The 25,609-nt window shown below is 48.2% G+C and overlaps 1 protein-coding gene, 1 long non-coding RNA gene and 1 other non-coding gene across 9 annotated transcripts in view; 2 read left to right on the top strand and 1 right to left on the bottom strand.

The window, feature by feature from the left end:
- The window catches only part of CLIC5 (chloride intracellular channel 5), a 106,119-nt gene extending 83,509 nt beyond the window's left edge, over positions 1 to 22,610 (bottom strand). For both annotated transcript variants that reach the window (XR_006966074.1, XM_047101439.1), the window contains exon 1: positions 22,227 to 22,610. Coding sequence is in view for 1 of the 2 variants with exons in the window: in XM_047101439.1 (XP_046957395.1) it covers positions 22,227 to 22,289 (63 nt within the window). In the remaining variant the exon portion in view is untranslated. The remainder of the gene's footprint in view (positions 1 to 22,226) is intronic.
- Positions 22,611 to 22,716: 106 nt separating this feature from the next.
- Positions 22,717 to 25,609, top strand: part of LOC124528085 (uncharacterized) — a 42,605-nt gene continuing 39,712 nt past the window's right edge. For all 6 annotated transcript variants that reach the window (XR_006966075.1, XR_006966078.1, XR_006966076.1 and 3 more), the window contains exons 1-2: positions 22,717 to 22,822; positions 24,631 to 24,780. This is a non-coding gene — a long non-coding RNA (uncharacterized LOC124528085). The remainder of the gene's footprint in view (positions 22,823 to 24,630; positions 24,781 to 25,609) is intronic.
- LOC124529477 (U6 spliceosomal RNA) lies at positions 25,363 to 25,470 on the top strand. Its single transcript, XR_006966370.1, has one exon. It is a non-coding gene; the product is annotated as a U6 spliceosomal RNA (small nuclear RNA).

The following is a 25,609-nucleotide window of genomic DNA, read 5'->3' as shown; positions in this document are numbered from 1 at the left end:
GGAAACAAATGCAGAGCCTCTTCTGGAAATCATTTCCTACAGATAGGCTGGGATCGAAGGAAGACAGCGTCCGCCTTTACCCCATCTACTGAACTGTTGGATGTACGGGTGAGGGAAAGAAAAAGGAGCTTCCCTAGACACATGTCATTCCTGTTCTGATGCGGCACCTGGGAAAACTTCTCATGGAGCGCTCTGGGCCCTCCCCTAACCTTTGCCGCGCTGGTCACACCCAGGTCCCCACGAAGGCTGTTCAGTGGCCACCTGACTCTGGTTTGCTGCCCTGCTCTGTAAAGTTGGGCTAATCTCTTCTTTTCATCTGGGGGGTGGGGGGCTTTCAGTTTCCACATCTGCAAAAAAGGTATAATTATAGGAGTTTTACTCAGTTCAGAGGATGGTGGGAAGGTAATACAAAGTAATCACTGTGGAAATAGGGTTTTTAATAGTTAAAATCAAAAAGAACACCAGTGGCTCGCCTACTGAAGAGTGGGGGTGGGGGGACAATCTCTACCCCCTTAAAAGAAGGCTTCAGATGTAATCTGGAAACAGCAACTGCTCTCACACATACGAGGGCATCAGGTGCAACAGCACCCAGGTCTCGGTAGCTTAAAGCTCAATACAAGTGGTGGCCATAGATTCTTTAAGAAATTTCTTAAAACTTAGTCTTTAATTTCACGTTATTGATTTCGAAATTCGGCGCACCTGCGTGGTTCAGTTGGTTGCACGTCCGACTTTCGCTCAGGTCATGATCTCGTGGTTCACGAGTTCAATCCCCGCGTCGGGCTCTGTGCTGACAGCTCAGAGCCTGGAGCCTGCTTCGGATTCTGTGTCTCCCTCTCTCTCTCTGCCCCTCCCCCAGATCACACTCTGCATCTCTCTCTCTCTCTCTCTCTCAAAAATAAATAAGCATTACAAGATGTTTTTTAACTCAAAGCTCCTCCCTCCAAAATTTTGAGGGCACTCAAAATCAATATCAGCTGTGATCATTAACAACAGTAATTAACAATAATCATAACTCAACTTATTTAGTTTCATTAAGCAAACTTACTAAAACCACCTCTCAGTGCCTACACAACAGGCTCCAAAGTCTTCTACCTTCTGTTGAAGAGCCGTTATGAGGCTGTCACGAACAGAGTAGATATTTGGGCCGTGCCAGCCGTTCGAATTGAAGTATCTGCACGGGTCGGCCAACAGCTGTGCTGGAGCACCTCCCCGCCACTCGGACGTCCCTCCCTGGGACCCTCTGGACTTCCTCAGCGTCCAGCATTAATGGATTAATGGCAGACATGGTGTGGGGCCCCCCAGACCTCGTTCCCAGTGCCACAACTGGTGCCCAAGGTCAGATCATGTGATTGTCATCCGGACAACCAACCTTTCTGGTGTAATTCTCAGTCCTCCTCTGGGCATAGCCAAAGCGGGTTTGTCACTGGACGTCCCCCCCACCCCGCTGCCACTCCACGCCCTAAACTCCAATGCTCTGTCGTATCTGCCATGGCTCCCTCCACCTGCAGTGTCTCCTCCACTCCCCGCTGCTCTCTGCCTGACCATGTTCCTCCTAGCTCTGAGATGCTGAGAGACGGCGACCACCTTTCTAAGCCTCAGTTTCCCCATCCTTAAAGTGGCAGTTCTAAGAGGACATACTTTCATGAGGTTAAGGATGAAATGGCAGCACGGGTGATGCGTGGGTACAGTTCTAGGACCAAATAGACAAAGTGTGGCCCATTTGCATTACCAGTCTTGCTCCTTCCAGGGTCCTCCTGAAATGACAGGTGAAGCCTTCCACCACCCTTAGCTTGAAATGGCGGCTCTGCCTCTGAAACCTTGTAGGCTCCCCAGACCTTCCTCTTGGTTCCGGCTCCTCTCCATCAATCTCTCCATGGTAGGCATGTGGGGATGTGGTAGCTCCCCCCAACCCAAATCCGATCAAAGGCAGACGTCCTGACTCATTCTTGTCATTTCTGAGCCCAGCCTGGACACAACACGGAACACTTCCAGCAGTCCAGGAGCCTTGGCTGACATAAGACGAAATACCAAGGTAAGTGTTTGTCGAAGGAATCAAGGCCAGAAGGCTTTAAATAAGAAATGCCAAGAGAGTAAGTCTTAAAAGTTCTCCTCACAAGAAAATATATATATATATATAACTCTGTATGGTGATGGATGGTAATAGACCGATTGTGGTGATCATTTCACAATCTATGCAAATAGCAAATCATTATGTCGTACACTTGACATCAATACAATGTTGCATGTCAGTTACACCTCAATAAGTAAAGCCAATTTTTAATGCCGGAGAGCATGACGAGAGCTGCACGGCCACGTGCAAAGCCAAATGACAACAGTCAACATCGACTAGCACTTACTACAGGCCAGGCACTATTTTAAGCACTTTGCAGACGTTAACTCATGCAATCCACCCACCGACCCCGTGAGGGAGGAACAGAGATCACTCACTGACTGTGTACCTCCCAGGGAGCAAGCTCACTAAGGGGACCTGTCCTTCATCTCCTGTCCTGCACCTGCCACAGGGTAGCCGCTCACCAAACAGGGAGGGCTCACAGACTCGTTGGTTTTACCTTCTCTGTGCCCTCCTCTTGCTGCTTTCAGGAGTCCTGTCCCCTCACCACCCCACCCCACGTCTGACCTCAGAGGCTTCACCCACACTGAAGTAGAATAACCACTTAAGTCTCCAAGGGGTAGCTGCACTATTTGGAAAAACTTGGGGGAGTTTTTCTTTGTGTGCCTGAAATCACACCTATCTTAATCAGACACAAAGCTGGTATTGCAAATCCATATTCTATTAACTGGGACACAGGGCACAAGAACCAAGTGGAGGCAGGAGATTGTGCGTGTCAATCAGAAAGGGGTTTCTTGGGGCGCCTGGGTGGCTCAGTCGGCTAAGGGTCCGACTTCAGCTCAGGTCACGATCTCGCAGTTCGTGGGTTTGAGCCCCGCGTCGGGCTCTGTGCTGACAGCTCAGAGCCTGGAGCCTGTTTCAGATTCTGTGTTTCACTCTCTCTCTGACCCTCCCCCATTCATGCTCTATCTCTCTCTGTCTCAAAAATAAATAAACGTTAAAAAAAAAAATTAAAAAAAAAAAAGAAAGGGGTTTCTTTAGGGGCGCCTGGGCAGCTTGGTGGGTGAAGCATCTGATTTTGGCTCAGGTCATGACCTCACGGTTCAATCTGTGAGTTCAAGCCCCACATGGGGCTCTCTGCTCTCAGTGCAGAGCTCACTTGAGATCCTCTGTCTCTCCCCCCCCCCATACCCCTGCTCCTGTCCCTCCCCAGCTCCTGCGCCAACGTGCTCTCTCAAAAATAAACATTAAAAAAAAGAAAGGGGTTTCTTTAAAACAACAAAAGCTGATTTCTAAGAAGGTAAAGGAGAGAGGAAAAGGAGACAGACGAGCTTTCCAGGTGAAGAAAATGGTATGTCCCGAAGCAGAGGCCGCACCATGGAAGTCTGGCGTTAAGGCAACAGGAAATACAGAGTTCTCTTTCCACACCCAAGTTCCTTGGTGGAGCCTAGGGGCTTGTATTTTTCAGAAGTTCCCAGGAAGGTTGTGATGCGCAGTCATTTGGGGGACCTGATGGATTAAACAAGTAACGCCCAGATTGGTTGCAATTAGAATCACCAGGGGAGTTTTAAGACAAGCAGATGCTTGGGCCCCACCCCCCAGAGGCTTGGATTTAATTGGTCCAGAGTGGGGCCAGGCATCGACATTTCTTGAAACTCCCCGAGTGCTTTCTAAGGAGGGTTGGGAATACATCATGGAAGTAAGTCAAGGAGTAAGTATGAGCAGAGGGCCAGTATAATGGCCAAGAAGGTCACTGAGATGGAGTGCAAGGAACTCAATGCTGACTCTAGACAGCCTTGTCGAATACAGGTATTATATGTACGAATGTGTAACAAGACTTTTTTAAAAAAAATTAGACTTTATGAGCAGCTATGTGGCTCAGTTGGTTAAGTGTCCGACTCTTGGTTTCGGCTCAGGTCACGATCTCACAATCCCTGAGTTTGAGCCCCGCGTCATGGGGCTCTGTGCTAATGGCACGAAGCCTGCTTGGGATTCTCTGTCTCCTTCTTTCTCTACCCCTCCCCTGCTCTCGGTCTCTCTCAAAAACAAATACACGTTTTTTAAACATTTAAAAAAAATTAGATTTTATATGTACCACCTACTTCCAAAAACATTTTCAGGGCACTCTAAATCAAAACACGGCGTGATCATAGCAAAAATAATTAACAAGAGAAAAGATGAACATCAGAATAAGGTTGATAAAGGAGAGTGAGGGCAGAGAAAATTGGATCTGGAGTACCAAAGGATGTGAGGTCAGCCCCTTCCCCAGTCTCGGGCTATTTCAGTCACCTCCGTTCCTCAATGGCTTCAGGGGCGCTCACACCTGTAAGGCCCATCCCTAACCCTGACTCTACTGTGGGGTCTCAGACCCAGGGGCCGAGCTCCCCATCTCTGCATGCCCCATGGGATACCTTACAACACCAACCGGGGAGGGGCTCGGTGGATGTCTGGTAAAGTGAGTTGGTGATCCAGCTCATGTCTAATAGGCAGCCTTTCCACAGAGTGACAGCGAACACAGATTATCTGTGTTTGAAGACTGTGCACAATGTTACCTGAAGTGTCTGCAAGTTAAAATGAGGAAGGCAGTTCACGGCACATCAGATCTTTAACGGGGGACATGACAGTTGAAAGCGAATCCCTCAGTTGCAGAAAGTTTCACAAAGAACACAGAATTCAGTCCTGTCCCTGTCACCAATTCAATCAGTTCAATTTTGGGGTGAATCTACTATAGTAGGTATATGTATATGTTTGTGTATATGTATATGTTTATGTATATGTTTATGTTTATGTATATGTGTGTTTATGCCTAATAGACATACATGCATGTATGTGTTGTATACATGTGGCCCCACAAATACATGTGTATTTATATATCAGTGTATCTGCTATAAGTCTGTATCTGTGGTTTTCAACTTTTTTCATTATTATCTTCCCCAAGAAGACTTTGCAGCCATTTTCCCCTCATTACCCCCACGAAAATTTAATACCACAGATACACTATATATCTGTTTATTTGTTATATGTATATTTGTGCTTTATCTACCAAAAAAGAGTAAGAATTTTCACCCCACAAGAGCCAATTTTATCCCCTTGGGGAGATATTGTTCCCCGTGAGAATGCACGCTCTATAATGCCTCTGTTCACACGTGTGCACATGTCCGCGTGTGCATGCACGCGCACACATATGCACACACACTCAGCACACAAGCTAGCTGGTTCCTGGGAAAGAGACCTACGAGGCATTTTGAGCTCCCACAGGAGAGGATCCCCGTCAATCACAGCCAATCAGAAGAGTGGTTTCTGGCCCAGCAATTCCTGTAGGAAATAGATGCTGGCAATTACAAAGCCGGGCGCCCTAGCCAGTCTAAGCTCACTGGGCATGACCTCATTTCCAAGTTTTCAGAGTTGGGAAACATTTCAAGAAGCCATACGAGCAGAAAATATCTAATTATGTGTAAAAGGAAAGGTTCTGAAATTCTCATTTTCACATGGCCATTGCAAACTATTAAGTTCACGTATCTATTTTAAAGTAAGTGGACAGAACACACTTTGGACAAAAGACAAGAGTCAGCATATTTAACATTTTCTAGATCTCGTCACCAGGACTGGCAAGATTTTATTGAACAAACGATTAATCAGTCTCTGAAAACTCCCCCGGTATCTGCCAAACGTTTGGCCCTTGCAAAGACTTGCAGGGGACACAGAAATAAAGGTCAGTGCAACTGCCTTCAAATGCCTCACGGCCCAGTTTTGTTGTAACTTAAACTAGATAAAATGCATGGGCACATCAACTCCTGTGTGAGCTACAGCAACCCCAGGACACAGGGGAGAGAGCCCCTCCCGAGCTCCTCTGAGTAACTCCAACACTTCAAAAGCATAACGTCATTGGGGCGCCTGGGTGGCTCAGTCGGTTGAGCAGCCGACTTCGGCTCAGGTCACGATCTGGCGGTCCGTGAGTTCGAGCCCCGCATCAGGCTCTGTGCTGACAGCTCGGAGCCTGGAGCCTGTTTCAGATTCTGTGTCTCCCTCTCTCTGACCCTCCCCCATTCATGCTCTGTCTCTCTCTGTCTCAAAAATAAATAAACGTTAAAAAAAAATTTAAAAAAAAAAGCGTAACGTCATTTTAGCAGATTTCTAACCTTAACAAACCCTTCACGTAATAGGTACTGACCACTTGCATGTTTTCTGGTTTACAGCAGAACTGTAAATTAAAAAGAATATTAAAACAACGGGCCACTAGAGGGGGGACAGGTTTGCTAACGATTGCTACTGTTTAATGAGCACCTACTATGTGCTGAAGACTATGTGCTAGGCCCAAATACACAGATTCTTTCTCCACCAGGCCCTGTGGAAGTCATCCAACCACTGTTTAAATATATCCTTCATGGGTAGTTCACCACCTCTCTCGAGGTACCCATCGTTCTGTTTGACAACTCAGTGCAAGAAAGTTCTTCGGTGTGTGAAATTAAAATCAGCCTTCCCTACTTAAAATTTAAAATCAGCCCCTCAGGGGTGCCTGGGTGGCTCAGTCAGTTAAGCACCCGACTTCGGCTCAGGTCGCGATCTCAGTTTGTGAGTTCGAGCCCCGCGTCGGGCTCTGTGCTGACAGCTCAGAGCCCGGAACCTGCTTTGGATTCGTGTCTCTACCTCTCTCTGCCCCTCCCCCGCTCACTCTCTGTCTCTCTCTGTCGCTCAATAATAAAGAAACATTAAAAATAATAATAATAATAATAATAAAAATCAGCCCTCAGCATTCACCCTTGGGATTGACACAAGTCTAATTCCTTGTCCATGTGGTTGACTGAAAGCAGGGCTCAGGCTCGGCAGATGTCCTCACGGGGGTCCTATCTTCAGCACAGGCTGAGGGGGAGGCATCGGGAGGCTGAGGGTAAGGCTGTTGGTTAACAGCCACTTTCCTTTTTAAATTTTTTTTTTTCAACGTTTATTTATTTTTGGGACAGAGAGAGACAGAGCATGAACGGGGGAGGGGCAGAGAGAGAGGGAGACACAGAATCGGAAACAGGCTCCAGGCTCTGAGCCGTCAGCACAGAGCCCGACGCGGGGCTTGAACTCACGGACCGCGAGATCGTGACCTGGCTGAAGTCGGCCGCTTAACCGACTGCGCCACCCAGGCGCCCCATCCACTTTCCTTTTTAATATTTCTGTGTGAACTTGGGGTATGTATAATGAAGAACATCTAAGCCTGTTACAGTATTCAGAAAGGGGAAGAGAAGGAGGTAGTAAAAAGGCCCACAGGTAGTCAGGGAAGACTGTCCCTTCACCCCCATACACCACACAGCCTCAGGTCACTGCTTCGCGGAGGCGGTAAGTTAGGAACACTTGTGAGCTATGGGATCTGGATAAGCCACTTACCCACTGGTGCCTCAGTTTCCTCGTCTTACACCATAGGGTTACCAGTAATAGTATTATTATGTGTGTAAAGCAGTTAGCACATCGTAAGCACTTAATAAATGTTAGCTAATATTACTATACTCTTCGTTCTTAAAGGAGGCTCTCGGATTACCGTAACTTGTTTTCGTTCAGTGAAAAGGCTGCGCTTTGGTGACACTAAAGGGGATGAGGAGGGTGGAGAAAGAAGCCCATGTGATCTGCTCTACCCCCGCCTACCCCAGGCTGGCCGGATGAGTCAGATTAATTCCGGGTTCCTGGATCTACGTTTGTAGTAGCCTTTATTAAAATCACCCCCAAGAATTTACTGGAGTTATAAAAGAAATATTTGGTGTTAAATCTCCTATTGGGACATTCTAAGGTTTTATAATGAATGACAAAGGATCTGTAAGACTTCAAAGAAGATTCTGTTGTGCAATTTTTTCTGAGGAAATACTGATACGGATGCTTTGTTGCAAACCACAGAACACCCGCTCGCTCATTTAAGCAGAATGGGAATTGGTCTCCAGAGTCAGTTCCTGGCTTCTGCTTTGAAGCAGCAGGGCCTGTGAGGAGCGTGTTCAAATGTGCTGGGCCTCAGCCCAGAAGGACAAGTGCGCGTTCTACATGTCAATACTGCAATCAGTTGAAAGGACTCTCCAAAGGATAAACACGAATGATGGGTGAAAGTGCCCTTTATGAAGACTTGTTGGTACAGGAGAGAAATAATTTTCTGCCAGATCTTGGTATGTGAGGCTGCTGAAAAGACCTGAATATGAGGAAACTAGGTGCACACCCATGCGGCCATGCACACACTCACACACCCTCGCGCTCACACCCATGCACACTCACATGCACACAAAGATGCACGCGCACAGTGAAACTGGCTGATGTGAAAGTTAATCGAAATAAGTAAACAATAGCCAGAGACCGTAAGTGGATTCCATGAATCTACACAATCTGAAGTGAGGCCAGGATCCAGCAGGCCTAGGAATGCAGTTTCATCCACGTCATAGTTGAAAACGTCCCCGGAGAGGTCAAGTGTCTTTGCCAAGGGCACAGGGGAGTCAACGGCATAAAGTGCCCCCAGTGTTTACCATCGGGAATGTTTGCCTCAGAAGACAACATTCTCCTTTCTCGGGAAAGCAACCTTCTGGAGCAGTCTTCAGAGGCCTCACAGAGGGGCTTGCCTATTGGAACTGCTTACCTATGTCACTTGCTGTGCAAGACCGGTTTGGAAATGAGGTCTTCACTGTATTTTCACCTGGTGACCTCCCTGGGTAGACCCTGCTGTACCTCCGTGCAGCCAGGTGGTCGTGCCCCAGCACACAGATGTTAAGAGCGCTGCCCAGAGAAGCAGCGAGTGTTAACGTCAAAGGGAACAGAACCGCTCCCAAGCACAAAGGAAGTGAGAAATAGCACTCTTCTACATACTGTCTATGGCTGCCTTCACGCCACAATGGCGGAGTTGGGTAACTGTGACACAAACGGGACAGACCACAAAGCCAAAAACACTTACTATGTGACCCTTTCCAGAAGCAGTTTGCTGGCCCCGACTAGGTTGTGGGAGCTCCAAGACCCTTCACCAGGTAGATGGGAACCTGCTTGAGAACTCAGTCCTTTTGGAAGCTCTCTCAGGGCCTCCCACAGTGCTCGGTACACAGCAGAATCAAAGAACCGATTTTTTACGGGACCTCAGCTATCATTTGAAAGGGACCTCAGCTATCATTTCATCCAATCCCCGTGTTTTAGGGAAGAAGAAGCCCAAAGCGACCAGTCCAGAATATTAGGCCGGCAGAAAGCAGAAGCAAAAACCAAGTTCCCTGAATTCTCTTGTACTGCTCTGTGACTCAGTAACTATGCGGTGGCTATGGAATATGGAATAAATGCAGATTAGGTATGTATGATTTAGCAATAGCATTATTTGAACATATAGTACATGCCAAAGCCTTTTTATCTAAGGTATGTCTATAACATGTATTACGTATAATATATGGGATCTACAGACACAGCAATAATAAAATGAGGGCACACAAACTCCTTTGTAGGAAACAGCCAGCCACCAGGAGAGGATCTATCTCATCTGTGACTTCAAGGTAACCATTGTCAGTTGGTTACTGTCCTATTCACTTGGACCCAACTAAAGGAAATCAGCACCCAGGGAGCAGAGCCATGGCCAGAGAGACATGTATCTTCATCCCTGGCCTCTTTTTCCAGCTCCTCACAGACTGTCCTTCCCCTCATCAACAAGGTGCATCTGATAACCACTCCTTTCCCCTCCTTGACTGATGGCTGGTTACACGCCAGGAAGTACTCCTTCACTCCCAAGTGTGAACCGGCCAGGCATTCCCACCAAGGGCCATTTATCTCCCGCTCTGGAATGAAAGGTGCCTCACCCTTGATGGTGTAATTCTTGGCACACAGGTAGAAAAATGTTTTCTGGAGAGCATCAGGCCTAGATAAGCTTCAGATAGCCCTTTAAGGTGACCTAGCATGGGAGAGGGGCCAGAAGGATCCTCCACGGTTGTTCTTAGCGGTGTCGAGAGAAGGACCCGGAGTCCTGAGAGGGGTGGAGAACCTAGGGTCCCTTCATCACCTGCTCCTTCCAGAATCTGTGCTGGCCATGGGCCCGTTGAGGGGAGAGGTAGATGGCATCGTCTCCCTTCTCTGCCTCAGATCAGCAGGGACTCTCATGTCCCACCCCTGAGTTGTATCCTAAGTCCTTCGTTACCCGTGCTACAAAACTTGCTTAGTGCCTTCTTGATCCCGGGTCCCCTTGCTTGGAGCTCCCATAGCCTTGTACTTGCCCTGGGATCACAAACCCCCTGCATGTCCGGTGTGCCCTGCCCCCTCCATTCCCAGGCTGTGAGTTCTGCCAGGGCTCAACTGCGCCTGCCTTGTGCAGCTCATTCCGTATCAGAGCCATGGCCTGGCGGCTGGCAGACCTTGATAAAGAGCTGCCACATGGAAAACGGTATTTCAAGCAACTTTAAATTTTTTTTAATGTTTATTCATTTTTGAGAGACAGAGAGAGATTAGAGTGTGAGCAGAGGGGTGGGGGGGGGTGCAGAGAGAGAGGGAGACACAGAATCCGAAGCAGGCTCCAGGCTCTGAGCTGTCAGCACAGAGCCCGACACGGGGCTCGAACCCACGAACTGTGAGATCATGACCTGAGCCGAAGTCAGATGCTTAGCTGACTAAACCACCCAGATGCCCCTGAAGCAACTTTGACATTAACTTTGTTATTTTTTTTAAGTCTATTTATTGTTGAGAGAGAGAGAGAGAGAGAGAGCACTCATCAGTGATTAAAAATAATTGTGGGGGCGCCTGGGTGGCTCAGTCGGTTAAGCATCTGACTCTTGACTCCAGCTCAGGTCATGATCTCAAGGTTCGTGAGTTCAAGCCCCACATCGAGCTCCGTGCTGACAGTGTGGAGCCTGCTTGAGATTCTCTCTCTCTCTCTCTCTCTCTCTCTCTCTCTCTCTCTCTCTCAAAAATAAATAAACTTAAAAAAGTCTTTGGGGGACATGCCTACCATGTCCTAGCTCTGCAGCCTTGGCCAGGGGACGTTGTCTCTCTGAGCTGCAGTCTCTTCATTTGCAAACCGGGAGTCACAATCAGGATTCAGCCAATGCAAGTAAGGTATTCAGAGCATCATACAGCCACGGCTATTATTATTCAGTCTCCAAACTGACCGTCTGGTTTCCACAACTGCAGAGAGACCCAGTGCACCAAAAGAGGACCGGAGAGTGAGGTCTGGTTTTGCTACCTCAAAGTCAAGTCCATTTCCCTTTGTCTCTCCCACGCGTTGGCCCCCTGCCATCCCCCCAATCTCTTTCCTGACATCGTCTATTTCAAGCACCTTATGATCCGGGGATGGGGATGAACAGCTGGGTAAAAAACAAAAACAAAAACAAAACCCAAAAAACCTGCCAATGACTGTTTTTATAGCTGCACAGTCCGTGGAGTGCATTCTGAAAGCATGGGCCAATATTTAAGATGGGGTGACCTGAGAGCAGCTGGAAGGCCCACTGCTCCCTCAGGTTTCTCTCCCGTGTTTGCATGTCCCTGTGCCTTAAATGTCCACCATGAGTTTCACTTCTTTGGGATCAGGATATTCACAGGGGCCCTTGTTATGTTATGGCAATGTTCCCATAATGGACCGTGCATCTGAATCACGGGGGTACTAGTGAATTATAGACGTCTGGGGCCCCATCCCCTGAAGACTCTGGCTCCTAACTTTGGGCTAGAATTTGGAAAGTGTCCTAGGTGGTTCTCGTGATCTTACAGGACTGGGAAACCCTGTCCTGGTGGGGACTGCTCAGTTCTGGAATCAGGATCTCCAGGTTTCTCCCTCGGCTTGTGCAGAACAACACAGCACGTAGACCCCGGCAAGCACCTCGTCTGTGACAAAGCTTAAATCTCTTCCTTCCTCAAAGGGGCTATATGTGAGGACAGAATCAGAGAAGAGACTCAAAAAAGCATAAAAAACTATTAAGACACATAAGGAACCATTTTCAGGGAGTATGGGAAAGAAGGTCGGGAAATGGAATGCTGGCTTGTTCTGGGGAGTCTCCAATATGAAGCTGAAGCACCTGAACTTGATCTAGCAGGTAGAGGAGGGGGTGTGATAAAGGGAGTATCTGAGGAAGATTAAGCTAATGGCATTAAACCTGGAGGACAGGAGGGGCCAGAGGCCGCAGGCAGGATGCCCTGACAGGGGTGATGAGGTAATATGGTGGCAAGAAACAAGGAAATAAATCATTTCTATGGTAGATAATGAATTGTGGTTCACCAACCTGTTCCCCCTCTTCCTGGGAACACAGCTAGATGATACTTGAGTTCTGGACTATGGAAAGTGGGTGACAGTGACGTGGCCACTTGCGGTCAGGGACCACGCACACCTTCCAGGGATCCTCCTCCTGCCGTCTCCCCCTGTGCTGGCAAACGTGGAGTCCAGACAGAGGAGCCGGCAGCCCTAGGGGGTGGCAGGACCAGAGTGGAAGGAACCCGAGTAGGGAAAACCATTCACTAAACACTGCGCCGAGCTGTCAGGGCCCATGCTGACCAGTAAGATACCTCTCACACTTCAACAGGGGAAAAAACGCTGGCTTGCAAAAGTGATTCGTGTTTCTTACTGGTCCCTCGTAGTATCCTGCCAAACAGGTCAGCTCTCTGGTAGGCTCACTCAGTACCCAAACGAGGAGAGGTCGCGTAGCTTTGCCCACATGGCTCCCCTGTGTCAGAGTCCTGTGGTCAAGCCCTGCCCAGAACTCTCTATCCGCACAGGAAAACTCTGAGGCATTGGTGATAAATCACCACAGGCGTGTGGCTCCTTTGGTTTCTCAGGCAGATTATAAAGACGCTGTGGATCCTAGATTTTACGATAATGACTACAGAATGCCACAGCACCCAAATGTGAACAAACGAACTGCCGCCCACCTGCTGTAGCTCCCAGGCCTCTGTTCGCCGTCAGCACCGGGGAGCAGAGGCGTGTGGTTCAGAAGAGAGGAGCCTTGAGCTGAATCGAGAAAACTGGCTCTGTTGCCATGACAACCTCCCAAATTGGATTTTTAAGAGATAGTAACGGACGCCGGACGCCGAGGTTTTCCCTTCCTCTTCCTTCTAGGTAATGGGCTCCCAGTTGGACTCCATTCACTATAGGGCCTTCCCTCCCTCACCTCGGGAGTCCTCTCTCCAGCCTGATGCTGTCGCTCTCCTCCCTTACCAGAGGATAATGATTAACGAGGGTGGATAACCTCATCTTAAGGACCACAGAGGTTGTTACCCGGGGGTGGAGTGACCGGCACAAGGCCTGTGACACCGTGAAGACCGCCGGAGTTTTAAACACGTCTCCTCAGATGCGACAGGGCCAGGCAGGCCAGCTTCAGATGATTAAGCGCTCCCCTCCCCACCAGCAGGTGGTTCCACAGGCAACGTTCTACGTTGTAAAAAAGCTCCAAATTGCTAGGCCTGCCATCAGCGGTGCCTCAACATCCGACCCTAACTTATGTTTCTGTCGCCTTCTTGCTTCTCTTCACATTCTCTTTGCCACAGCCACACGACACTCAGTTCTTCGGGGACACCCTGCTGTTTCCTGCCTCTGAGCCACGTTCCCATAGTTCCCTTCATCCTTCCTCTCTGCTCCTTCCTCACCTTTGCCGGCTTCTCTGGGGCCTCACTCCTCCCCCTCAGGTGGGCATTTCCTGAGCACAGTCCCTATTTCTTTACTCCTTCACGCTCCTTCCTCCTCCTCTGGGGAACTTAGTCCTTCAGCTGCAGCTCTGAGCAGAAATCCAAACCCACACCCCTCACCCTGGCCTTCCGGTCATTCTGAGTTCAGGCTTTCCAGCCCTCTGTTGGACATCTGCACTTGACTGACCTGCCTTTGCCTCAAACAAAACCCTTCTAGCACTAGAAGATTATTCTCATTAGCAACCACTCCTGTCCTCGCCGCTCTATGGTAGACTCATAGGGTTTCGGGGCTAAAAAGAACTGTAAAACTCAAGCCCAATTAGTTTATCTGCACTCAGTCCATTTACAACATCTTAGACAATCATGAACAAGCCCATCAGTGGTGTCACCATCCCAAATATGGAAACCTGTGTCTCAGGAGGTGAATTTAGCAACCTAAAATGTTATACGGTGAATTTATCTGCTGAGAGGGGGTCAGAACAAATGACTTCTAAGAGGTTTCTCCAAGTCAGAAATTCTACCACTTTATGATCTCGTATCCCATGTTACGGAAGAGGAAATTTGGCCTTAAAGACACTCACATACCTAATATGTGGCCAATCGGATTTGGAGTCCTGGGCTTCTTACTTTTGAGTTCATTCAACTGCCGACCACATCATGCGATACGGCATATGAGCCTTTCCAAGCAGGCACCGAATTAAGGTCCTATCCTGTGTAGAAACTTCTGGTTGCTTCCCACTTACTTATGATGGAGCAAAAAACATTTACCAGCCACTCACAACCCTTCCCACTGTTAGGTTTTTTCTATCTTATTTCCAACTGCATCCCTCCTCATAGGCCATTCTCTTCAGACAATCTTATATACTCCCTGGGCCCTGATATCCTCACCGCATTCTGGTTGCCACTCCATGAATCCTAACCATTCTTCGAAGCACAACTCAGGTCCCACTCCCCCCAAATTATACCTGGAAACATCGTTCAGGACATGCTGGTCCCTATACCTGCACCCGTCATTTCATTTCCTGTCCTTCATGAGGCACTGATGCTCATGGACTCCTAAGACCCTGTCTTCCTTGCTCTCCAGCAGCCCCTCTTGAGTTTCCATAGAGCCTGGCACAGAATAGGCAGCTTCATAAGCATGTTGGGTAACTGGTTGATTGGTTGGTTGGTTGACTGACTGTTTTCAATCCCTTAACTCCAAAAGTTCTTTATCTCACGAATACCTCCTTCATGTCTACCTTTTAAAATTTCTGGTCCCTCCCGGGGCCCCTGGATGACTCAGCTGGTTACGCGTCCGACTTTGGCTCAGGCCATGATCTCACGGTTCATGGGTTCGAGCCCCGCTCTGGACTCTGTGCTGACCCCTCAGAGCCTGGAGCCTGCTTCGGATTCTGTGTCTCCCTCTCTCTCTCTGCCCCTACCCCCCCTCTTTCAAAAATAAACAAACTTAAATAAATAAATAAACAAACAAAATTACCGGTCACTCCAATGTCATAACACAATGTTACAGACGATAAAAGCAAGTTATAAAAGAAAGGTCAAATGCATTCCTTTCCTCCCTTTCCCGGTTTATTTGTGCTCAATCCAGGGTGATGCACGCTAGTAAGTGTACTTGCCTCAGTCTCGTCCACCCTGCGAAATGCACGCTTCAAGTAGGGGCTGGACTTCACGTCGCCCTTTGGATGCCACTATTTGTACAGCTCTATTTACCCATGGTCTGGGCTAGTGGCTCTCAGTCTTTGATAAATCCCAGAATCACCCAGGGATAGCTTCATAAGGAGACAGATACCTGGGCCTTACCGAAATCCTCCTAAATAGGGATTTCTGAAGAAAGGGCACGAGCAAGCCGGTGTATGTATAGAAGCTTTGCAGTGCCTTTCGCACACCCCCAAACCGAGCGCCATTGGCCCAGCTATTGTTCACCGTGAGGGCTACAACACATGCAGTTCAAAGAATCTTCCCACGGAATCAGAGCGAGAGGGTGCTGGTAGAAGTTAAAACTCCATTTCTTCTTCCCAGAAAAGATTCATTTAGTTTCTGACAAGAGGCTCTCTATCTTACTTATCCTGAAAGAATTTCCCATCTCAGAACTAAGCTATTACTTCACTACATGTATGTGTTTCCAAAGTAGATTCTCCATCAGGGAGCTGGCAGACAGATTTCCCCGGTGGTTGGAGCTGACCCCTCAGGATGTAAGCAGAGTCAGGTCTAGGATGCCCTGGGTAGACAGAGAATCTTTTTATCACTGACCCACATCTTCAGGAAAGCCACGCTTACCCACTTTGCTCCTTCACGATTTCTAGTCCTCCAGCCTTGATGACAAAGACAGATAAGGATGTCTCCTGGGTAATAATTTTTAAAAATACCAGATATTGAGAGTCTATTACGTCGTTTGTATTGTGCAGATAGATAATACACGTAGACACACGTGTATATTTTCTAGAAGAGCAGTTATGGCTACTCAGAGCTGGAAGGTTGCTGGGGGGGGGGTCCTCCTGAAACCGAAGGTCAGAGACTCTAGAGCCTTCTTTCTCATCTAAGGGTTAAAGGTATAGGCATGTTCCCGGTGAGCCAAAGCCCAGTGACTGGAAAGAGAATGACGCCCCTAAAATAACATCCCCACAAGAGGCCTGTGATGCCCCCATCCCCCCCTCCGCGCACCCCCTCCCCCCCCCCCAAGGGTTTGATGCATCCTGACCCAGTCCCCAGGGCTAACGTGGGAGTTCCCTCGGATGAGGGAGCAACTGATGGGGAGGAATCGACTTCCACTGAGCTCCAGAAGCCCAACCACTGGTGAGGGATCTGCACACACCCTGTGGCCAGGCCAACCACATAACTTCAGACAGCGGCCTCTGGGGACACAGAGCAGCACTTCACAGAGACAATCAGATCCAGTGACATTTGTACTCAGCTCCAGCAGCGAGGCAGAAGCAGGTAGGACTGAGTCTGTGGCTTCTCAGATACACCAGGGTAGGAGAGCTCATGGGCTTGGCTTCTCACCAAGGACGCTGTAGCGGAAGAAGCTACATTTTTGCCCCAATTCATGCACAGCTCATTCAATGCTCACACCAACGCTAGAAAATATGTACTACCTTCATCAGTATTGCCCTGGTTAAAAAACAAAAACAAAAACAAGAACAACAACAAAAAACAAAACAAACAAAAAAACAACTGTGGCACAGGGAGCCACAACAGCCTGTCCTAGCCGGCATGGCATGGCTGGGAGCCCACGGCCTGACCCCAAAGCCAGCAATTCCTCCAACACACCTCCTGCCGCCACCAACAGGGGCCCAGCACCTGGCAACTCAAAAGGAATCAAGATGAAAAGGTTTTTTTACCTGACTGTCAAAACTGATGGAGTCTTTGCCCCGGGGAGGGGCGGAGCTGGGGGGAAAGGGAGGGGAGCCAGGCAACCTAGAAAAACAAGGCAAGGCAAGCGGGCAGGGAGGCAGGAGCTGAATGGACTTCGCTTCTGCAGACCCACAGCCCTCACCCCCACCATCTGCCACGGGGCCTGAGGCATCCGCCAGTTGACCTCTGACCCTAGCACTCCCATGGATGCGTTTCCGGAAAAGATGTACTCATGGACACAGCAGGGCAGGTGAATGTGTGCACTGGATTATTGACCTCAGACCCAAACCTGGAGTAGCGGAAAAGAAAAACAGCTGCTTAATAGGATGAAGGGATGTCAAAACCTAACGATCCCCTGCTCAGGCAAGGTGCCCAAGGTGACCGGGCAGCCAGTGGGCCGCAGGGATCTGAGAGGGAATGTCACAACATGTGATCCTGTCTGTTCTGGAAGTCAGATGACTGTACTATGGGTTACCATGACTTGACTTGTGCTCTGCACCACTGTCAAGAGCCTTCTGGATCACTCAATAAATAAAACAACTAGTCATTTCCATCAGACAATCAGCAGGATGCCGTTTTATTTCCCCCACGCTGAACTGAGGCTTATTTGACTAGACCCCATGCACTGATTGTTCTGGAGTCCTGTGGAGAGGGCTTTATAGTCCGTCAGCATCTGTTAACCGAGCACAGATTGGGTGCGAGCTCTCTATCAACATCACGCCTGATCACGATGCCCTGAGGCTGTTACAAATTCTGGACATTAATCCGCACTTGTGAGGCCACCTATTTCAGAGTGACAAATGCTGCCTGCAGTCAAACTTGCCTCTGATCATGACTCAGTGACTCTGTACCAAAGCTGCACCCTGGACTCGCCTGGGGGTGGGCGTAAAAATAGTGCTTCTGGGTCCCACGCCCCTACAGAGACATCCATGTAATTGACCAGGGAGTAGCCTGGCATAGGGAGTTTTTACAGCTTCCCAAACAATCTGAACATGTAGCCAAAGTTGAGAACCACCAGTCTCTATTGAAATTCACCGCCCTGGCACCAAGAGACATTTGTAGCAAATTGGTCTAACCACCTCAGTGGTTTTCTACTTTTGGGGGTCTAAGGATGAGACTAGGTGAGAAGGCATCAATGCAGATGGGAGGAATGTCTTGATCTAACCTACTCAGCACATCCTGTGTTTGTTTTCCCAGAACCACTTTCTGTTTTGCTTTTACTTCCTTGCTCTTTCTTCGTTCTATAAACCACACTCACTGCCACTGTCAATTTAACCTGCTGTCTTCCTTATGATCAAAGTCCAAGCTGTGTGTGATCTCATTTAGTCTTGAAATAGCCCTGCAAGTGAGGAAGCAGCCAAGCTTTTGTTCCTTAAGGCAAATCAGGGGCCTGCAGATCAGGAAAGGTTTTATCTGACATGGAATTCATATCATTATTTTACTTCTGTGTGTTTATAGCCCTTTTCATTTACGAAGTGCTTTCACCTATTTGCTCCTGTGGAGTCCTCACAGCAAGTCTGTGGTGAAAGTATTTTCATAACCAGAGTGGCCACACATCCTGATCTACCCCGAACAATTCTTAGTGGCACCTGTTGTCCTAGCCCAATTATTCATAGCACCCCCTTTCACTCTCCAACCAAGTGTCTTTGTCGGAACAATAAATGATATGATCACCTTATTTATGACCATCCTCTTGTTTTTAAAAGAGGCTACTAAGGCTCGTAGAAGTTAAGGAATTTGGAGGCTCCTGGGTGGCTCAGTTGGTTAAGCATCCGACTTTGGCTCAGGTCATAATCTCACGGTTCTTGGGTTCAAGCCCCGCATTGGGCTCTGTGCTGACAGCTCAGAGCCTGGAGCCTGCTTCCAATTCTGTGTCTCACTCTCTCTCTGCCCACCACCCCCCGCTCCCGTCATGCTCTGTCTCTCTCAAGATAAATAAATAAACATTAAAAAAAAAAAAAGAAGTTAAGGAATTTGTTCAGTCATCAGCCAATTAAAAGCAAAACAAGACTCGATCTCATGTCCTGTCTCTCCAAACCTCTGTCCCGCCCATGGGGATTATGAAACATTAGATCAAAGCTGATTTACTCAAAGCTTTCTTATTGTTGATGAAGAAATTAAAAGTGTGAGGGAGATAATCTCCTAAAAGTCGCTACTACAATGTTCTCTGCAAGGAGTACAGAGCAAGGAGAGCAGACTCCTTGGCTGCATTCTATGACCACATTAGAATGCATTAGTTAAGTATCAATGAATTGTCCTCTTGGATGGCCCTCAAGAGCTTAACTCAGCAAAACCAGGTACAAGGCCTAACATGGGTATTTGGAAAAGAAAGAGAAATTCAGAGTCCAAACTGCTACATAGGAGGACTGGATCTGAATGTGACCAGGCGTGTTCAACCATAAAACAGGTGGAATCATCATTCTCACTTCCCTGGGTTGTTACACAGAAAGCAAACTTCCCTGGGTTGTTACACAGAAAGCAGCTAAGTCTCACAAGGTCCCCGTGAGTCACTTTTTTTTCGTTCTCTTCATTTTTCACGCGAGGGAACCAAGGCTCATAAACAGGATGCTGGGGATCCAACAGGATAAGGTATTTGAATGTGCTTCATAAATCCTAAAATGCTACCGTGTATTATTATCATCATCATCGTCATTATTATTATTATCAGCAGCAGTAATAGTTAACAGATGATAATCAGTTGATGTGGGCTAGAATCATGTGTCCTTGAAACTCCCTGGGCGACCCAGGTTTTGAATGACGCACCCAGTGGACAGGCCAGGTGGAGAGAAGGTCCCTTCCAGAAAGTTGTTGAAGATGACACATCGGATTCTGGGTGGGGTCCAGCCTGACTGAGAGGCTTCCTAGAAACCAACCGATCCTGCCTTGCTGGAAGGACCTCAGGCACCAGACACCCTCCACAAGAAGGCCTTTCTTCATGAGCATCACAGAGCTAAGAGAAATGTCAATTCTGTAAATTGATTCTGGAACTCAGGACATTGTTTCCCTAAAATGAAACCAACCATCACCTGGACAGGATCTTGATTTCACAATCATTTTTCAGCCTTTGCTGCTCCCTATAAATGATAACTACAAACCAGAATTGCAAAAAAGAAGGGGGAAAAATCAAGAGCTAACCTCTCTGATTTTTTTTTTCTCCCATCAGTCCGGTTTTTGAGCTAATCATGAAGGCCTGCCTGGTTCTCATGGATTGCCTTCCTTTAGGGGCAAAACAAATAACAACACAGGCATTTTAGAATTCTTTTGGGGGCTCTGAGGGCTGTGCAGTGAGCTTTTTGTATACGTGGAAAAAACCTTCAAAGCTGCCAACACGAAGTTCCCAAGGTGCAGGCAGAATTGGTCTCCGTGCCTAGTAGTGGGTCAAAGGGCTCCTCTGACTCTAAAGAGTCAATTTGTGTTTCAAATAGCTTTCAGGAACCTGACACTATGAAACTACCTGCTCCCAGGAAATCTGAGAAAGTCCTAGAATAGCTTTCTTCAGGGAGAGCCGTGAGCCTCCTGGCTTTGTTAAAGCTCTCCCTGTTCATTCCCTTCCCTAGGCCACAGGACTGGATGGTGAGGTTCAGGGCGCCCGCTCCTGGCCCTTGGTCCAACAGGCCCAGCTCTGGAGAGGACGCGACCTCTTTCGCTATCTGGGTCTGCCAAAGGACCTGGTAATCCTGCCCAGAGGGGACCCAGAAACCAAATGAGGGAGAGAGGAGCCACATCTGAGGGGAGACAAACAGGTTCAGCACAGCAAATAACCGGCATAATTTCTATGGATTATTTTGAAAAATAAACCCAAAGAAGGTAACACCTAGCCAAAAAACATTTAACAGACCTTTGTGGTACGCTAGGGCCAACTGGGGAGGACCACTTACCAAGTCGCAACCTGATGGAGGTTTGGGGATTGTTCTGTTCGGTTTTAGGCATCAAAAGATACCAAAGACCAAAGGGTTGCTATCAAGGTTTATGAAGATCTTATCCTTTTTTAGTGAAAATCTCTCATCAGCTTGGAGATAAGGGCAATTTGCTCAAAACATCTTTCCCATCGCAGATATATAGGTCTTTTCAATTCAGCCGGGAGACTCCTAAAAAAGGCACCAAGGAACTCTCCTCTCCTCAGTCACCTGTGCCTTTCCTGGGAAACTTTGCATTTGAAGGCTATTTCCCGCCCCCCCCCCCCCCCCCCGCGGCTCTCACGCCGCCAGCGGACTCCCCTCCCCCCAAGCCTGGCGACTCTCCCCGCACCGCCCAGGAGGCCGCTCTCCGGCCGCCTCAGGTTTCCCGGCTTCTGCGGTGAGCCCGCCACAGCGAGGACTGATCAAATGTTTCTTTCTTACACCGCACCACCCGCGGACCGGGAAACGCCGCCTCCTCCGCCTCCATGCTTTGCCTCCTACAGGTTGCAAATGAAATACAGCCGTGTGGAGGGTAGATTGTTTCTGCCCAGGGAGCGAGGCGACTGAAGTCAGTTTGTGCACTGTGCCCCTCCATCCCAGCCTGCCCCAAGTTGACCGGGGTTTTTTTTTTTGTAGTTGTTGTTGGTTTTCTTTGTTTGTTTGTTTGCCAAACCTTGGCATTTCCTGATACTCCCCTGCAGAACCATGATTATGACAATAATAGTAATGTTGGCCAATGGAGTGTTTGTTTTCTGCTTTGCAGGTCACAAAGCAAGAAACACCTTTGTTTCCTTTGCTTTTTTTTTTTTTTTTTTTTAGTAGCTCTCAGCAAAAGAGAGAAAAGACATTTGAAGAAATGTTATTTTTATTTTGCCAAAGATAATTGTCCGGATCGGCAGTGTTTCCTTTTCTTCCCTTCCCTCTCTTAGCCCTCTCTCCCACCCAATTTTAGAGGCACGCTCACGGCTCCAGGCAGGTTCCGGCCACCTCCTTATACCTTGAGATGGCCCTTAAGGACTAGCCAGAATCGCACCTGTAGCGGCGACCCGCTTGCTCTACAGCGGATCTGACAAACGGCCGGCCAACTCTCCAAGAAGACAGCCACCTGCAAGATTGCACCTGACTCCACAGCAGCCGGGAGCCCCGAAGCGAGGCTCTCTGGCTTGCAGGAAGGCCACCCAAGGGATCGCTGGGGCTGGGCTGTCCTCCCTGGGGAGGGTCCAGCGTCCCAGCTCTGTCCGCGCCCAGGCACGTGAGCCCGCGCAGCCGGGAGCCCGACTGCAGGCGCGACAGGTGCGGCGGGCGCAGGGACGCCGACCTACCTTCACGAAGAGTTCGATCTCGGGGTCCCTGTCGTCCCCGTTAGCTGTCGCCGAGTCCGTCATGCCGTCGGCGCCCGGGGCCAGCGTCCCGGGCCGGGGAGGCGCCACCTCTGCGGCGCCTGAGCCAGCGCTCTGCGCTCCTGCTCCTGCTCTGCGGGGCCCTCCTTGAGAGCGGCGCTTATTATTATTATTATTATTATTATTATTATCGGATCTGTTTCTCAAGCCGGGAACCGCAGTGTCTGACAGATCAAATGTCCCGAGAGATCACATGCAAAGGAGGAGAGGGGAAAGGTGGGTTCAGGGATGGCAGCAGGTCCCCGGAGCAACAAGTGCCGGGCTGCAGGGAGGTGTCACAGGATCCGCTCCAGTCAGCGATCCCCGTGTCGCCGCCAACGCGCCCAAAATAGCCGGAGGCCGCGGGGCGGGGTCAGCCCGGGCGGGGCTGGGCGGGAGGGGCGCCCGGCGAGCGCGGCCTCTGCCCTGGCTCCGGCCCCCGCCCCCTGCCCCGCCGCCCGGGCCCCGCTGGACCGGAGGCAGTCGCGGCCGAGCCGGGCTGGCACCGCCTAGGAGGCCCCGGGGACCTTGTGGGAAAGGTAAAGGGAGGGAGAGGGAGTCCAAGGGAACGGGAAAAGAGAGGGGAGAAAAGATGGCTTTAAGTCTTATGTGTCATTAACGATGCTTTAGCTCGTCCAGGTTACTCTACTATTGGCGTTACCCACTCGGAAAGCCCCTTCCTGCCTTAGCCGTGCTCAGAGTGGGGAGGAGCTGTGGGGAGCGGGCAAGGAAAGAAAGGACCCCTATGAGGAGCCATCCTAGAGCTGGGCAAATGGGGTAGGACATGGGGTGGGGGTGGGCAGGGCTCACGTCTAAGGTAGAGGGGTGAGCCAACCTGGTCAGGGGCAGCCGGAGCCGAGCACCCGCGTCCCGCTGATCTTCTAGGCTTACTTTTTCTTCCACTTTCTTTTCTTGTCTCTTCTTTTCATTCCTTTCTTTCCTAGTCAAATTCCGTTCTCTGTTTTGTAGTGAAGTATGATGCACATATGGAAAAATGCACGTATCACAAATGTCCAGTTCAATGAACTGAACTCACCCATGGAACGCCAGATGAAGAATTAAAATACTAACTACACCCCCAGAAGCTCCTTTTGGTCTCTCTTCTCTTCCTTTCCTCCCCCTCCACCCCTCTCTTCCACCAGAGTAAACATTATCTTGACGTGTAACAGCACTTGTCTGGAATCTTACAGTAAATACAGTATATATACTCTTGATGTTTGGCATCTTTTGCACACCACTACATTTGTGACATTCATCCATTCTGTTGTGTGTAGTTGTAAATCATTCATTTTCATTGCCACAACTTAACATCCGTATTTTTGATTGATGGACATTTGCATGGTTTCCAGTTAATGACTACCGTAGATACTGCTGCTATGAACATTCTATCAAACATTCTTTGGTGATAACATGGACACTCTTCTGTTGGGTATATCCTTAGGAGTGGAATTTATAAGTTATAGCGTACAAGAATGTTCTTGAATAGACGCTGCCAAAGGGGTTGTACCAATGTACATTCCCACCTTTCATTTATTTTAAAAATAGGTACAAAATCTTTTGCATCTGAAATCTGGTCAACTTTCATTTGTTTTCTTTGCCTTCTCTCTAGCTAATCCTGTTGGTGCTCTCTCTTGCCTTGCTCACAAATAATGCATTTATTTCACAGCTTTGTAAGAAAACAAAGTAATCCCTTAATAATAAAAATAACTAATAATACTTATTACGTACCAGACAAAAAAAAGCACTGGAGATCTTAACTTGTTTCATCTTTACAGTTAGTGTTATTATCCCAGTGTTCCAAAGGGGGAAACAGGTTTAAAGTATTTAAGTAAATTGCCTCTAGTCATTCAACTAGAAAATGGCAGATTTGAACGCAGAAAGACTGAGCTTCTGCTCCCAACTACTCTACTAACTGCCTCTCTCAAATTTAGTGCATGCTGGGTAAGTCATTCTGAAGAAACAAAGACACTGTCCTGGTCTGAATGGAGATTAAGTTCCATTTCAGGATAATAGTCACATGGAAGGAAGACTAAGGCTGTCACATGAATTGGGCTCCATAAATCAGCATGTAGACAGATTATTCACCACAGTGGGAGTGGGTAGACAGAAAGGCCTCATAAAGCAGAAGGCACTGCGCTGAATCTTCCCGAATGGCCAGGCGTCTGACAGGCAGAGAAGATGGCAGGGTACACTGACCACCCTTTATGGCAGGCCGTTTCCCCATAAACCCCAAGTACAAATGTTCCTTTTCACTGAAGAAGTCGCCAAGCCCAACTTGCAAGCCCTCACAATACACTACAGCTTAATCAAGGTGAGGTCTAATTGCTCTCCTCCTCCTTGGTTTCAGGCTTACATCACCAAAGCCTTTAGAGAAACAGTCACCTTCACAGCTTGTACATTCTGAGCCAATGACTGCATACCTTCACTGCATGCTGCACAGACTCATCACTTCCTGCTCTGGACTGCAGACAATATTTGCAATAGCGATGTGGCAGAGGTAAATAAAATTATATGCGTGAAATGCCCTTGAGGGTTTTTTTTTTTCTCTAGATGAAAAATGCTTTACACGTGTGATCATGCTCTTGGCTATGATCTAAACAATGTATGGTATGACCTCCACTTTCCTTACTTCCAACCTAGCAGAGCTGGCTTCCATTTTGTTTTCTCTGAACATCTACTGCTTACTGCTTATTGGAAATGAACCAGTTCCCTTTTAATCTCTAGATAGTACCTTCCATTTGGACATCCCTACAGACAACTGATAGGTTTGATATTCTAAATCTTCATGTTGCCACACACACACACACACACACACCCACACACACGTCCACATTGGTGATGAAGTACTTTTGTGCCTATTTCTAGTTTTTAAGTCCACATTCTGCTTTCATTCAAGATAAAAAAAATCTTTGTTTTGTACCCTTTAATGTCAAATCATAATTGGTTAGAGTCTATTCCAGCTTTGCCCAGAGAAAAACACTTCCTTGATCATATACTACTTCTGATAATCATAGTTTCACACAGTTAGTGCAAGCTTGGGGTAACTATTTACCAGGAAAGCACTTCAAAGACATATTTAGTGCTCACTTTGGCTGCACATATACTAAAATTGGAACAGTACAGAGAAAATTAGCATGGCCCCAATGCAAGGCTAACATGTAAATCTGTGTAACATCCATACATTTGTATGATTGTTGAAAGCAAAAATTATCACATGTCTTACGGGATTTTAAATATATTCAGACTCAAATGATATGGCATAAAGGTGAAGGTAAAGGGATTTATATAGTGGTAAGGTTTCTTCAAGTGGCAAACTATGACCTCTA

The sequence above is a fragment of the Lynx rufus genome, unplaced genomic scaffold, assembly GCF_022079265.1.
Source record: "Lynx rufus isolate CCGP_SWC_20201006 ecotype Redwood Valley unplaced genomic scaffold, mLynRuf1.p SCAF_6, whole genome shotgun sequence".
In the NCBI taxonomy this organism is placed as follows: Eukaryota; Metazoa; Chordata; class Mammalia; order Carnivora; family Felidae; genus Lynx; species Lynx rufus.
Note: the sequence above shows the minus strand (reverse complement) of the source record. Positions and strands in the feature narration are given on the sequence as shown.